The 13,582-nt window shown below is 32.9% G+C and overlaps 2 protein-coding genes across 2 annotated transcripts in view; one reads left to right on the top strand and one right to left on the bottom strand.

Annotated features, from left to right (window-relative positions):
- LOC130446291 (synaptotagmin-7) overlaps window positions 1-13,582 on the top strand; it is a 263,793-nt gene that overhangs the window by 30,243 nt on the left and 219,968 nt on the right. The gene's annotated exons all lie outside the window — the stretch shown is intronic.
- Window positions 3,095-6,568, bottom strand: LOC130446065 (facilitated trehalose transporter Tret1-like). Its single transcript, XM_056782133.1, has 3 exons — window positions 6,294-6,568; window positions 6,040-6,191; window positions 3,095-4,741 (listed from the first exon to the last, which is right to left on the bottom strand). The coding sequence occupies exons 2-3, from the start codon at window positions 6,155-6,157 to the stop codon at window positions 3,375-3,377; spliced, it is 1,485 nt and encodes a 494-aa protein (XP_056638111.1). The 5' UTR covers window positions 6,158-6,191; window positions 6,294-6,568; the 3' UTR covers window positions 3,095-3,374.

Genomic DNA, 13,582 nt, shown 5'->3' with positions numbered 1-13,582 from the left:
AAATAGATTAAAAGTCTGTAAGTCTTTTCAAATAGATATTATAAAATGAATTCTGAAACAAATTATAAGTTAATTTGCTAAAATAAAGCTAAAACTTTTTCTTATTGAATCTTAATTAGGTTATATCTAGTTGTTATTCTAAAAAACGTTTTTAACTTTACTGAAATCGACTTTTCCCGGGTATATATATATATACACAATCGACTGATTAAAGTTATGGATTCCATAAATCATGGCGAACGAAATGTACACAAAGAAAATTCGAAGTTAGTTTAAATATACTTTGCCGCTGTTCATTGTAATATAACAAAACGTATTTTATTCCAAACAGAACAGAGTCGTTTATTATTCAAGAAATTTTCGTTGCCAAATGCAAATTTGAGCTTAGTTTGATACCGCGACAAATATCGAAATTTCGAATCAAAACGCTTTCGGAATTTATAACGAATTTGAATCGATTCCGGTCCTAATCAACCCCTAAGGTTTTCAGAGGATACCTACATTTCGTAGTAATAATTATAACGCTAGGCTTCTACGAGGATGATCCCTAAGTACCAAGCCCGACAAAAAAAATTTGGAACAAAATATCTTTCAACGTAATCTCCTTTCAACTTTAATCGATTAATTTTGGCCAATGCAATAATAGATGTGTGAGCTGGTGCATTTCAACACTTTCTTCCCAGCCAAACGCGGTCGTTTTTGCTTGATTTCTTCGCTCCAATAAACATAGTGAATGTCCCACGCGCATTTCAAAAAACAAACGCAAAACCTTCATAATTTTAACTTTTTCATTTTCCGAAAACTCAGTTCACATAATGTTCTGTTTTACATACATTTCCCGTGGTAGTAGCTTCTTAGCACTAAGCTGTCCAAGTTTCTGGTCATCTCCCAGCGGAACTGCTCCCTTTTGCATTGAGTCGAGCATCTTCAGAGTATGCTTGGGAGCCGAGCTTCAAATGTGCAAGCAATATTCCAAAGATGAACGAAACGATTTTATTCATCATGGTAATCTCCTTCAAGACCAATGAAACCATTCTAAACATCTCGATACAGTGCTTGTAGAAGGATTTGTCTTTTGCCTCAAAAAAGGCTTCAGTTTCAGCAATTTCTTTTTCATTTGAGCCAGATTTGGATTATACAGTGGATAAGGAAGCAATTCGTGGCATACTTCGTTCAAATTTAACCTACAACACTATGGAGCATCTTCAGGGTATGCTTGGGAGCCGAGCTCCAAATATGCGAGCCATATTCCTAAGATGAACGAATGTGGACAACTTGTAGAGGATTAGAAGTTGTTGTGAAGTGAATAGATCTTAAAGAGGACTCCAAGTTTTGTGTAGAGCAAAAGAATACGATGTATAATTATTTATAAACATTCGAAATCCATTTTTTTGTAAACATTCAACAACTAATTACGTAGACCATTCTAAAATATTGAATAATTTATTATTTTAACATAATAATAATTGTTGAAATTGGCTCACGTTCCGCATACCATTAATATCAACCTAAATTGACAAGGAACCATTTTCCTCCCATTTAAATATTAAAGGTAATTGAAAATACAAGTCATGGAGCACTGTGCATTATTGATAAATCTGACCTAGATAATAAAACCTGTCATGGGGCCATTGTGCTCTTTTAAGTATTGGACAGAACTTCCAAATTTTCGTATTGATTTATGGTCCTTCAAATTTTTTTGTAGCGGAAAAACATAGATACAAAAGGTGTTAATACTATAGTTGATTTTGATCACTACAGCAACAGTTGATATGCGGGACATATACAGTATGAACGCCTCAATTATTTAAAAAATGTCTTATGGATTTGAATATATGAATGTTTCATAATATGGCCGAACAATCTAGTATCCCTCATCCAAATCCTTACTTTTTTTAGCTTTAATTCAATAGTTTTAATTATCATTAACAACAGTAATCTCCAACTTATATTAAGAAACTTTGAGTGGTTTTTCGTCACGTAAACCTTATTGTTGGTAAATGCCGAATAAATTACAGAATTCTTCACAACGACAGGATTCAAAAAATCCGAAAATAGTTGCAACTTCACCATTCAATCATTCGAAACTTCTTTATGCTATACTTTTGTTTGAAAATAGGCTTCAGTTTCAGCAATTTCTTCTTCATTTGAGCTGAATTTGAAGCAATTCGAAATGTAGTTCGTTCAGTTTAAACATCGTTGCCATCGACTTGTGAATCGGTGCATTGTCTTGGTGAAACAGTGGACATTCTGCTGGTTTTCCTTGATATTTGCTTTCAAACGATCCAACAATACTATGGAGATCTTCTATAAACAATATTCCATGCGTATTCAAAAATACTGAAGCCATAACCTTCCCAGCTGAATGTTTTGTGCCTTTGGACGCTTCGGACGTGGTTCACCGGCTGCAATCTACTTAGATGATGATCATTTTGTTTTCAGAATGGATCCATGTTTCATCCTTTGTCACATATCGACGCCAAAAAATCTGATTTATCACGTGTAAACATGGTGGGGAATTTTTTGATGTTTTCTATTAACCACATCATGTTGAAGACCAGAACTTTCGCCATCATCGGTGTCTCTACAACCACGTTTAAATACAACAAACTAATAACCTCGATGGAGCAGACTTCGAATAACACTTCTGAAGCCATTGCTGAGCTTTTACAGTATTTTTTTTATGAAAAAACAATGATAAATTAACACACACGAAATTGTTTGGAAAATAACAAAAGTTGAAAGTTGGTACTTCATAAACGTCATATGGATTCGACGATGGCGGCGCCATCTTTGTGTCAGTCACTCTGTTTATTTAATGATGTAATATCGCGATAACTAACCAAAATTGGAAACTACTTTTTTATCTCATCTTTAATACAAGAGGAAATTTTTCCAATTAACTTGAGATTTTTGTATTTTCTTCTTCTGTACTATGAATGTTGGTTTGTTTTGACAACGTTGAGTGAAACGAATGAGTCCGTACACCCCTGTTGTTTGTTTACATTGTCGAAGAAAACTATCTAATTCCATTTTCTAGAGATTTCGAGATAAAAATTGTCAATATTATTCAAGAAAATAATAAAATGCAATGTAGAGTTGTAATATATTATATTTTTTATAAAAATAAATACGAAAAATGGAAATAAATAAAATTTAATCCACAACAGTTTGATATTTGTTAGACTACACAAGGAACTATGTTTGATATACGAGGGTTGAATACAAATAAGGTTAGAATTAACAGCATTCGTTTATTATATGTTTGTAGACGAATTTCAAATTGAAAAAATTATGTTTTCACTGTAAGAGCTGCTTAAAAAACTTCCAGTGAATTGAAAAATTCATCGATAATACATTTTAAAGAACGTTAATCAACTTTTTCCACAAACTTTCAATTGTATAGTTTTACTTTCAATGATTCTCTGTATACTCTTCAAGCTTTCTCCTCTAGTTTCCGGAAGAAATAAAAGTAACAAAATAAAACCGGAAAAAGTAGCAAAACCATATAAAAACATGCAAACATGTATACCGTAAGCTTCCGCCAGCAACGGAAACCCAAAATCTAAAACAAAAACCAACACACCTCCAAATAACATAGCGACGCCCATTCCTGTCGTTCTTAAATCTTGTTTAAACAACTCCCCTATGTATCCCAACGGTATGGATCCCAATCCCAAACCGTAGGATATAATAAAAGTTATAACGCATACAACTGGTAACCAACGGAGTTGCAAATAGACTGGTAACTCGATACTTTTCAATAAAAAGTATAAACCGATTCCAAGCATTGATATTGAACAAAAAAATGATGAAAATAATAAAAGAGGTCTTTTACCAAATTTATTAACTATCAAAGAAACTAGAATAACAACGAGAAGTTGTATGGAACCGGTTAATATACTAATTTCATTTGGCGATAAAGCAGCACCTGCTTCTGTGAATATTGGAACCATAAAAGACAAAATTATACTAATACCAGATATTTGCTGAGTAAATGTAACGATAATACAAATAAATAAAGATTTTCTTGAAGTTCTACTCGTAAATATATGGAAAATATTCGTTTTTTTACCAAAATGATTAGTAGAAATGTCTTCAATATATTCGTATTCCTTATAAACATCTTTATCGTTTTTATACGTTCTCAATTTTTTTAAAACAATCAAAGCTTCACGTTTTCTTTGTTTACTGGCTAAATACATCGGTGTTTCCACTATAAAATAAGATAATACTAGATGTAATAAAGACGGTATTACACTAGTTAAAGTAAATAATTCAAAACTAGTTATAACAGCTCCTAATATGTAACTAATCAATACACCAATTGGTAAACCTAAACTTACAACGCAACCCAACCAAGAACGATCTTTTTCAGTAGCTATTTCGTTATTATAAACAGGCACTGTGACAAGTACAGCTGATAGAATACAACCGTTAACAAACTGACATGCGTAATAGAAGTAAACGTGTTTACTAAAAGCTATTATAGTCATGGTAAGGATTAGAAAAACCGAACAGCACTGTAACATTCTTCTTCTTCCTAATATATCAACTAATTTACCAGCGACGCATGATGAAAATATTATCGCAAAACATGGAGTGGATACTATTATAGATACTTGTAAAGTTGTTATTGGTGCTTTCAACGGATTTACGTCGGTGTCGTTCGAGGTTAGTTTTGGAATTATTGCCGATGGCCAAGCTACTGTGGTTCCAAAAGTGACTAGAAGGAGATCAACTGAAAATAAATATGATTATTAGTTCAGTATTTCTTTAAGATCCAAATAAAATGAATTAGAAAACTGATCAAATATCAGTGCAATAAATGAATCTTCCTTTCAACATTATATTTGAGTGATTCGGAAGCAGCTGTCTCTTTGACAGATAAAAGAACTTTGAACCGAGGATCTTTTTAAACAGATTCGTGGGATAATAAATTTTTCCTCCAGTATTTTGGAAATTTTGTTTGCAAATACGAATATTATTGTTTGAAGGGTCCAAATAGAGTTTTTGTGATTCGGAAGTAGCTGTCTCTTTGACAGATAAAAGAACTTCGAATCGAGGATCTTTTTAAACCGATTCATGGGCTAACAAATTTTTTCTCAATCATTTTTCCTCCAGTATTTTGGAAATTTTGTTTGCAAATACGAATATTAATGTTTGAAGGGTCCAAATAGAGTTTTTGCGATTCGGAAGTAGCTGTCTCTTTGACAGATAAAAGAACTTCGAACCGAGGATCTTTTTAAACAGATTCGTGGGCTAACAAATTTTTTCTCAATCATTTTTCCTCCACTATTTTGGAAATTTTGTTTGCAAATACGAATATTAATGTTTGAAGGGTCTTTTGTATGTACCAACAACTTTTATTTGATGTTAATTCACATATAAAGTTAGCAACTAAGTATTTTCCCTTTTTACCAATAGAGAGCGTTGCTTTGTTTTTATGAATAACTTATGTTTGCGTTGTATTTTGCCTTTTGTCACGTGATAATAGTTACATAGACGTAACACTAGAAGTAAATAGTGCGACAGCAACAAAAAAACAACGAAAATGGATTATAAGAAAAAACTTTTCCTTCTCTTAATGTTTTCACTGCACTAAAAGATCATAAAAACTGGATGAACGGTTTTGTAATAACGTCATTGAAAGATACTTCAAGTTGTATAAAATTTGCTTACCGGAGAAGTTGATTAATGGTAATTAGTGTTAGAAAGTATCAATGGGAACAAATCAGAAAATTGTAGCATGAAAATGTTGTCAAGCGTCTGATCTAATGAAATCGACATACACTCTTTTTTTTCCTCGTAAACCACTTTCAAAATACTAGTTTTAGTTGAAACATTTAAATCATATTGCCAACTCGTCAAAAAACCAGATCTAACTAAGTATATTCCTGCTGTAGAGCTTCGCGTGGAGTCCTGGGGTTGCACCAGGATCACTTTGATGATTCCCAAATCATTGCTATAGTATATTTAGTTTAATTTTTTTATTCCTACGTCTTTGTGCGTGTACATACTAATAATTTAAACAATTACCTGTCAATGCGCATAAATATAATTTCCATGATGATCGAGTACGATTGACAGCTCCAAAAGTTTGTGCGCTACCTCCATTTTGATCTATCAACGCTTCTTCTTTTTCTTCAAGAACCATTTCTATTGATATCACTATCGTATGCTAAATTTACCTGTAATTAGGATTAAAAAATATTATCCTTTTATGGGTAGTGCTCAAATTATGATTTGCTAAATTAATTTATGTCTAGGACTCTAACATTTATTTGATCTACCTTTTTTATAAGTACACCAGTTGTGGTGCCAAGCTAGAAGTCACATGGTACGAAATCTGGCTGTTGCGGGTAGAAAAAAATACTTTTAATCAATTTTTAGGTCTAGTTTTATTGAAAATTGATTTTTAAAACGGGTAATAGGTGAAAATCTTATAATTTCGATAAATTTTAGTCATTATCAGAACATAAAAAGATCGAAATGTTCATAATTTCACTTTTTTACATCTCACAAACTCACAAACAACAACAAAACTAATGAAAAATCTTTTGGCTCTGTTTCCTTATCTCTTCTAAAGCTCTCGAATTGCCAATCGTTTGTTCAACGTAATCTCCGAGAGTTTTTATCAAATCTGGGAATAGATAATAATCCGAAGAGGCTAAATCTGGCAATTAGATAGATAATCAAAATTTAATTCATTAATTTTTGCCATTGTAATAACGAATATGTGATATGGTGCATTGTCATGATAAACAAAACATTTTTTAGCCAAATGCAGTCGTTTTAGATTTAGATTTAAATTATCCCAAAAAATCGACGCCACGACCTTGCCTGCAAACGGAACGCTCTTTGCCTTCCTTGAAGCCGGTTCTCCTTAATTTTTTGGAAACATCTTCACGACTCCGCACCCATCTTGTACACAGCTTCCTCGTGACCAAATTTATAGTTAAAATGCGATGTATCGCATTTTTTAAAATGTCTACTATGTCTGCTAGCTCGTGCACTTTCAGTCGAAGATCATCCAGTACCTCTTTGTGAATTTTCTTCAACCTTCAACCTTCAACCTGGAGCCAAACTTGAAACATATGTTATATAGAGATTGTCTACTTTCTAATACAGTGGGTATTTTCCAATCAACTACCGCTATCTTTAGGTCAGGCCAGGTACTTCTAGGACAATCCTAGTGAAAAAATACTGAAACTAGTCGAAACTTCGATATTATTTGCTTTTAATCGAAATTTTAATGGATAGAGACTTAAAATCAAGATAATTTATGAAAAAAACTATATAAAAAAAGTTTAAGTAGTAAGAAATTTGTGTATTCAGATAAAAAAGTTTTGTGTAAATCACTCGAATGAGGCCTGAGTTTAGTAGTGAATGATGATGATGATATTCTGGCTGTTGCTTTGAGATTTATTTGTTTATTTGTTACCTAATTATGTTAATTTCTTCGCCAACAATGTCGTTATTTGTGGCAAGAATCTATTTTAATTACTAACGAAGTTTTTCTATTTGTTTTAATTGCATCTCTAGTAAATTCTTAATCAATCACTTTTTCATTGAAACTTTTTTCTATTTGTTCATTTTTCTTGCTATTTCTTTTTTATTTTTCTCTTTTAACAAGTTTTTTAGTTTCAATATCTTGTCTTCTTATTCACACTTTGTTCTTTTTTCATTTTGTATTTTGATTTGATGATTATAGAATCAGTTAATAAAATAACTAAGATATCTACCAATGCCACAAATTAAAAAAGAAATAACAACAGAAAAACAAACAAGCCAGTTGAAAGGATGAGAAAACAAGACAATGTTTATATTAGGATTCAGTTTATAAAAGGGAATTGATAAAATGCTTTTCCATCCTCTGAGCGACACGATTTCCATTACATTACAATCAAATATTCAATGACTACTCAAATAAGAGTGGACAAAGACCTGTTCTTTGAGATACGAAGTTTTTTAGGAGATATTTAAGTAAAGTTGAACGTTGAAATGATAAAAATAAAAAAAACAAACATTCTCTGTAATTATTATTAATAATAACAGGTTTTGAAGAAATTAAAGAAGAAAATAGAGATCTGATAAACAGATGTAGAGGACAAAACAATACAAGTGAAATTTAGAAGAGGAATTAACAAAGCGAAATCAAGGAGATTACGAAAAAAATAGAAAATGATTATCAAACCAAATTGGAGGTATTGAAAGGAAATAAAAAAGAATTGACCTTCCAAAAAGGAAAACTAAAAGATTTTCAAAGATGTGTCAGGCTAGAAGAACAAACAAAGAAGAAACGTTGAGCAAACAGGTCAACAAAGATCCCAGGAAATACTAAACAACGTGGTGTCTTCGTATATGTACAGGAAATGTGGAGACATTGGGATCAAATTTTATGGTAAAATAAATAGTAATCACTCAAGACTTTTCAAAAAAATAATCGCTAGAAGAATGGGGAGAATCAGCGATATAAATGAAAAGAAATTAGTAATTAGGGGAAGGCTACAATTATACAAAACTTGATGATGAAGATGAAGAAATCGAAAAAGTAGTAGATGATTTTGAAATTTTCGTCATGAGGAGAATAATGGTAAACAAATCAAAATAGTTAAAATAATTTCAGTATTTTTTCAAAAACTATTTATTGCATTTACAAAACAATTTAATCAATAATTCAATTGACGCATTCAATAATTGTTTATCCAATTGGGGTTGTTCATATTTTTTATAAATATAATAAAGTTGTTAAGAAACACTTTTCCGGTGTTTAAATATAAATCCCAAAGAGTTTTTCAAATTAAATGAAATGAGGTTAAGTTTTGTCGATACTTACTTTGATTAAAAACTATCAACTCAAAAACTGTCAACAAGACGTTTCTTTTAGAACTGCATCTTTTGAATGATTCTTTATACGCGTCCAGAAGTAAATTTTCTTTACGGTTTCGTGATTTCCAATGGGTTTTTTTCGTTTTTTAAATATACAAATAACGTGGTTGCGTAATTTTTAAAGAAACCCACTGTAAAAACATTTTACATAGTCACCTGAGAAAAATTTTCAGTCTTCTTATAATGTAAATCGCCGTCCTTTTTGTTTTTTTAAATAAACATGCAAAAAAAAAAACGCCGAACCGGTGGGATCTTGGTAAAACCATCGTTTGAACTTGGATCCAAAATACTGTGTTTAAATTTTTTATTACCAAATTGAATGTAGATACTTTCTTTTCAATTTTTTATGTTGCTTATTTTTTAATGTATCTGTTAGACAAAGATATTGTGGTTAACATTGATTTTAAAAAAAAATCAGACCCATTTGAAGCCATTGATGATAGTGATGATTCCTCAAGTGAAGTCGAAGATACTACAAATTTTAGATGAAGCATTTACTTCTGAAGATGAAGAATTCAACGAAAAAGAAAACGAAGTTCCGAATTGTAATTTAGAAATTGCGTTTTAAGAGGCTAAAAAACATAATATACAGGGTGCGGCAGCATAACTTCCTTTTTTCAAAAGTTAATAAAACTTATTGTATGAATCAGAAAATTTTTATTCGTTTTTTATAATACAGGCACATACATAAAGTTTTGTTTTACTGAGTTTTGAAGATCAAATCAGTTAGGTGACGTCCCCCATTCTCCATACACTGAGTAAACCGATTTCTGGCGTTTGTCATGACTCTTGCCAGCATAGCAGGCGTTATGTTGGCAATTTCTTCCTGGATGTTCGTCTTCAAATCTTGTAGGGTCCTTGGACGGTTCACATACACACGGGATTTCAAAAAACCCCATAGGAAATAATCACAAGGGGTCAAATCGGGAGAGCGGGCTGGCCACTCCAAATCGCCCCTAATTGAGATAAGGCGCTCTGGGAAGTGTTCCCTCAAAACAGCCATCGATGTTCTTGAAGTGTGTGCCGTTGCTCCGTCTTGTTGGAACCAAGTGTCCCCTAAGTCCAACTCATCTAGCCGTGGGAAAAAAAATTCCTGTAACATGTTTACATACCGGTGCGAATTCACTGTCACTGTGACTTCATTTTCCTCAAAGAACCAGGAACCAATAATTCCACGTGAGTAAATTGCACACCACACTGTGACTTTAGGTGAATGCAAAGGCCGTTGATGCAATTGTCGAGGATTGGTATCAGCCCAGTAGCGCATGTTTTGTTTGTTTACGGATCCACACAAATGAAAATGGGCTTCATCACTAAAAAAAACAATAGCGTCCTCAGGAACGACTTCCAGAAAAACCTCACACGCGTTCCTCCGAGAATTGAAGTCACGTTCAGAAAGTTCCTGCACAATTGCCATCTTGTATGGATGAAAATGAAGATCATCATGAAGTATTCTCCTCACAGAACGATCGGAAAGTCCAAGGGCAGACGCATGTTTGCGCGCAGAACGCCGTGGTGATCGCAACACTGAAGTTCTAACTAACTCAATGTTCTCCGGTGATCTAATGGGCCGAGGGACTCCAGTTCTTCGTCTTGTCACACTTGCAGTTTGTCTGAACGTAGTGACCCACGTAACAATTGATTTCCGGTCCGGGACAGGGGCCAAGGGGGCTAAATTAAAGCGATTCCGAAAGGCGCGCTGGGTTGCGATCACAGAACATCCGCTCGAAAAGTAAACCTCAACGGCAAACGCACGCTCCTCACTGTTCCAACGCATGATGGCGACTGAACTGTGCCGGGACAAAACTTTATAGTCCCCCCTCTCGAACGAGACCACTAGCACTCCGTTACGACATCTACCGACTAAATGGCGAACTTTTTAAAAAAGGAAGTTATGCTGCCGCACCCTGTATATTCAGAAATGGGATGCTGGGTTCTATATTATTTCCTACTTGAATTGTTTGCTTAATACACCAATCAACGATTACTAATTGTTGAAAGAAATATTGACAATACTTGGTACTTGGTTGTTTTCTCATATTGGTACAACAGAAAATCTCTGAGTAATGATGAAATTCATATAACTATGGATAGATGTCAGTTACTAGTATTAAAACCCCGAAAAACCAGAAGACCTTTCCAAGGAGTATCAATCAATTGACGAGGCAACAAAGTTTAAGGAAAGATCATCTAAAACCAATCAAACGATGTATAAAACTATGGACAATATGTGATTCCAAAACTTGGTTAACCAGATCCATTCGAGATACTAATAAGGTTCCATATTTTGACCGATTTTTTATTTCAAACAATCTCTTATATACAGTACCAGATTCTGTCTTTAGAATCTGCATAAAGAATAGAAAACATAATACAAAATTTGGAAGTAAACTGTAGAGAGAAATCAGTGGATATTAAATAAAACATAGACGTTCAAAATTGCTGGGCAAATAGAGAGGAAAGAGGAAGAGGAAGGAAGGAAGGAAGGAAGAGGAAAGAAATGAAGAGAGTAAGTCCCTCAAATAGAACCAAATTCATGGATGGACCTTTGGGGATCATCTGTCTGATCCGGGAAATTCCAGAAAACGATGTGTACGATGTGTTGGTTTCAAAAAAGAAAAGAGGACAAAGACCACTTGTCAATGTTGAATTATGTTATTTTGATAACTATTAGAAAAAAATATTTCTTATAACCGATTTTATATGTTATAGGGTTTGTACACAAATAGCGCGGAATTTTTATTGTGAACCAACTTCGTTTTCTTCGACTAATTCCATTGAGTAAATTAAATATTTACCATTTAATGGTTATTAGGGAAATTGGCGAATGAAGCACGTATCAAAAGCGTGGAATTTCTAAAATGTTCATTGTTTTCAAGGTAGCCGTCATATATTTGCATTAAATAGAAATAATTCTGCAATATCATTAATATACGGACTAATTATTATTTTAAATCATTTTTTCATTTAAAAATCAATTATCCAATAGTCGATAAATTGATTAGTAGATAATTTATTCGACATTTGTATCATAATCTCATTTATCATTTGTCACCAACAATCTTTGTGTCATGGCATCTGCCAATAATACAATCTGGCTGTGGGTCATATGTCACTAGATATCCTAAGTGTCATCTGATATCTCTAAAGGTCAAAATTCCCCATCCGTTCATTATACAGGATAGTACGTTTCTTTTTATTGGTTTAACGTGATGAAAAACCAACAATTAGCCACATTTTTTCTTTATACAATTTTGAAAGCATTCCACAAATGTAACCCAGATACAATCTCTTGTGTGTTAGACTGTTAGTCATTTAGTTGAAAGATACCCTCCATTAACGTATACTTTCGAAATTACCAAATTTATATTCATGTGACTGTGAATAATCATTAATTTAGCTACTTAAACTCAAGATTTATTGTATTCATTAAGATTTTTTGTCTACGATCTTAATAGGGACCTACATCATAGTTGATTGATTCCGGGAATCCCTTGGACACTTGAGATCCATTAAATTATGTAAATAGTTTATTCCAAAGTAGTTTTGATATTTTAATACAACGAATTTGGTCAACCATCATTTGTTAGTTCGAAGATACATTACAGGATCATTTGATGTAAAGGAAACAAAACAAAAACCAGGTTTTTTTATTATAAATGATCGTTTTTTCCAATTATACGGTAAAAATATGTTAATAAGGACAAAAGGCCACGTTTTTTCCTCATACAAGGTCTTTCATATAGTTGAGGTGAAGGAAACAGGACAAAAACCAAGTTTGTTCCTTACACAGGACCGTATTACTTAATTATATAGTGAAGAAGATGCTGAAAGGGCATTATCAGGTAAAAAGAGGTCAAGCAATGGGATCTTAGTACCTTTGGGTATCACTTTCATGGTGTTTAGTATAGTATAGTATTTTATGAAAACTGTCGTTCATTTTGGCGAATTAATGGAGCTCCAAGTGCTATTCAGGGCCGAAGACAGAGACCAGAACATACGAGAAGATCCACAATTGTCTGTTTGAAAAAGATCTTATGTCTTACACTTATAGCGAACAAGAAAAATGCTCAATCTATTTACCAATTTTGAGAAAATCCTTTTTTCTGATGAGGTCCGTTTCCGTATGAGTTTGTAAACCGTCAAAAGTGCCACCAGAAACAATTACATGCTCCTAAAGTAACAAGTGACAAGTATGGACGTCAATTTTAGTCACAGGAATGATTGGTTAGGAAAAAGCGCTATACTGAAGATTTTCTATCTCCAGAATTTGAAACTTGATTTCAATCTATTCAATAAATGATTCCCTGATAGCTTTTGAACAGATGTTTTCAGGTAAACTGATTTCGAAAAGAGGTGATATTTCACGACTCTCTCGTAGCCCAGATTTGATGCTTTTCGACTTTTTTTTTGGAAATACATCAAACAAAAAGTTGACATTAATAATTGAAGAAACATTCATTTGCCCAAGAGAAATATACGTGGTGAAATTACAGCATTACTAAAGAAAGTTTTCTCTACTATATATTTGTAATTAGAGGACTGTCTTCGTGGATTAGGATTATCATTTAGATAAAAACTAACTAATATCTTATTTAAAAGCATCCTTGGATTTCTGGTATACATATTTTGTACATTAATTAACACACCTGAACTTCACCAGCTCGAAAGGTTTAATCCTTTTGAGTCT

Source organism: Diorhabda sublineata, chromosome 1 (genome assembly GCF_026230105.1).
Source record: "Diorhabda sublineata isolate icDioSubl1.1 chromosome 1, icDioSubl1.1, whole genome shotgun sequence".
In the NCBI taxonomy this organism is placed as follows: Eukaryota; Metazoa; Arthropoda; class Insecta; order Coleoptera; family Chrysomelidae; genus Diorhabda; species Diorhabda sublineata.
Note: the sequence above shows the minus strand (reverse complement) of the source record. Positions and strands in the feature narration are given on the sequence as shown.

What these genes read in the sequence shown, in the direction of transcription:
- LOC130446065 (XM_056782133.1), bottom strand. Translation starts at nt 6,157, where the DNA reads ATGGTTCTTGAAGAAAAAGAAGAAGCGTTGATAGATCAAAATGGAGGT. An exon ending in ATATTTATGCGCATTGACAG is followed by an intron (nt 4,742 to 6,039) that starts GTAATTGTTTAA and finishes ATTTATTTTCAG; the next exon opens with TTGATCTCCTTCTAGTCACT.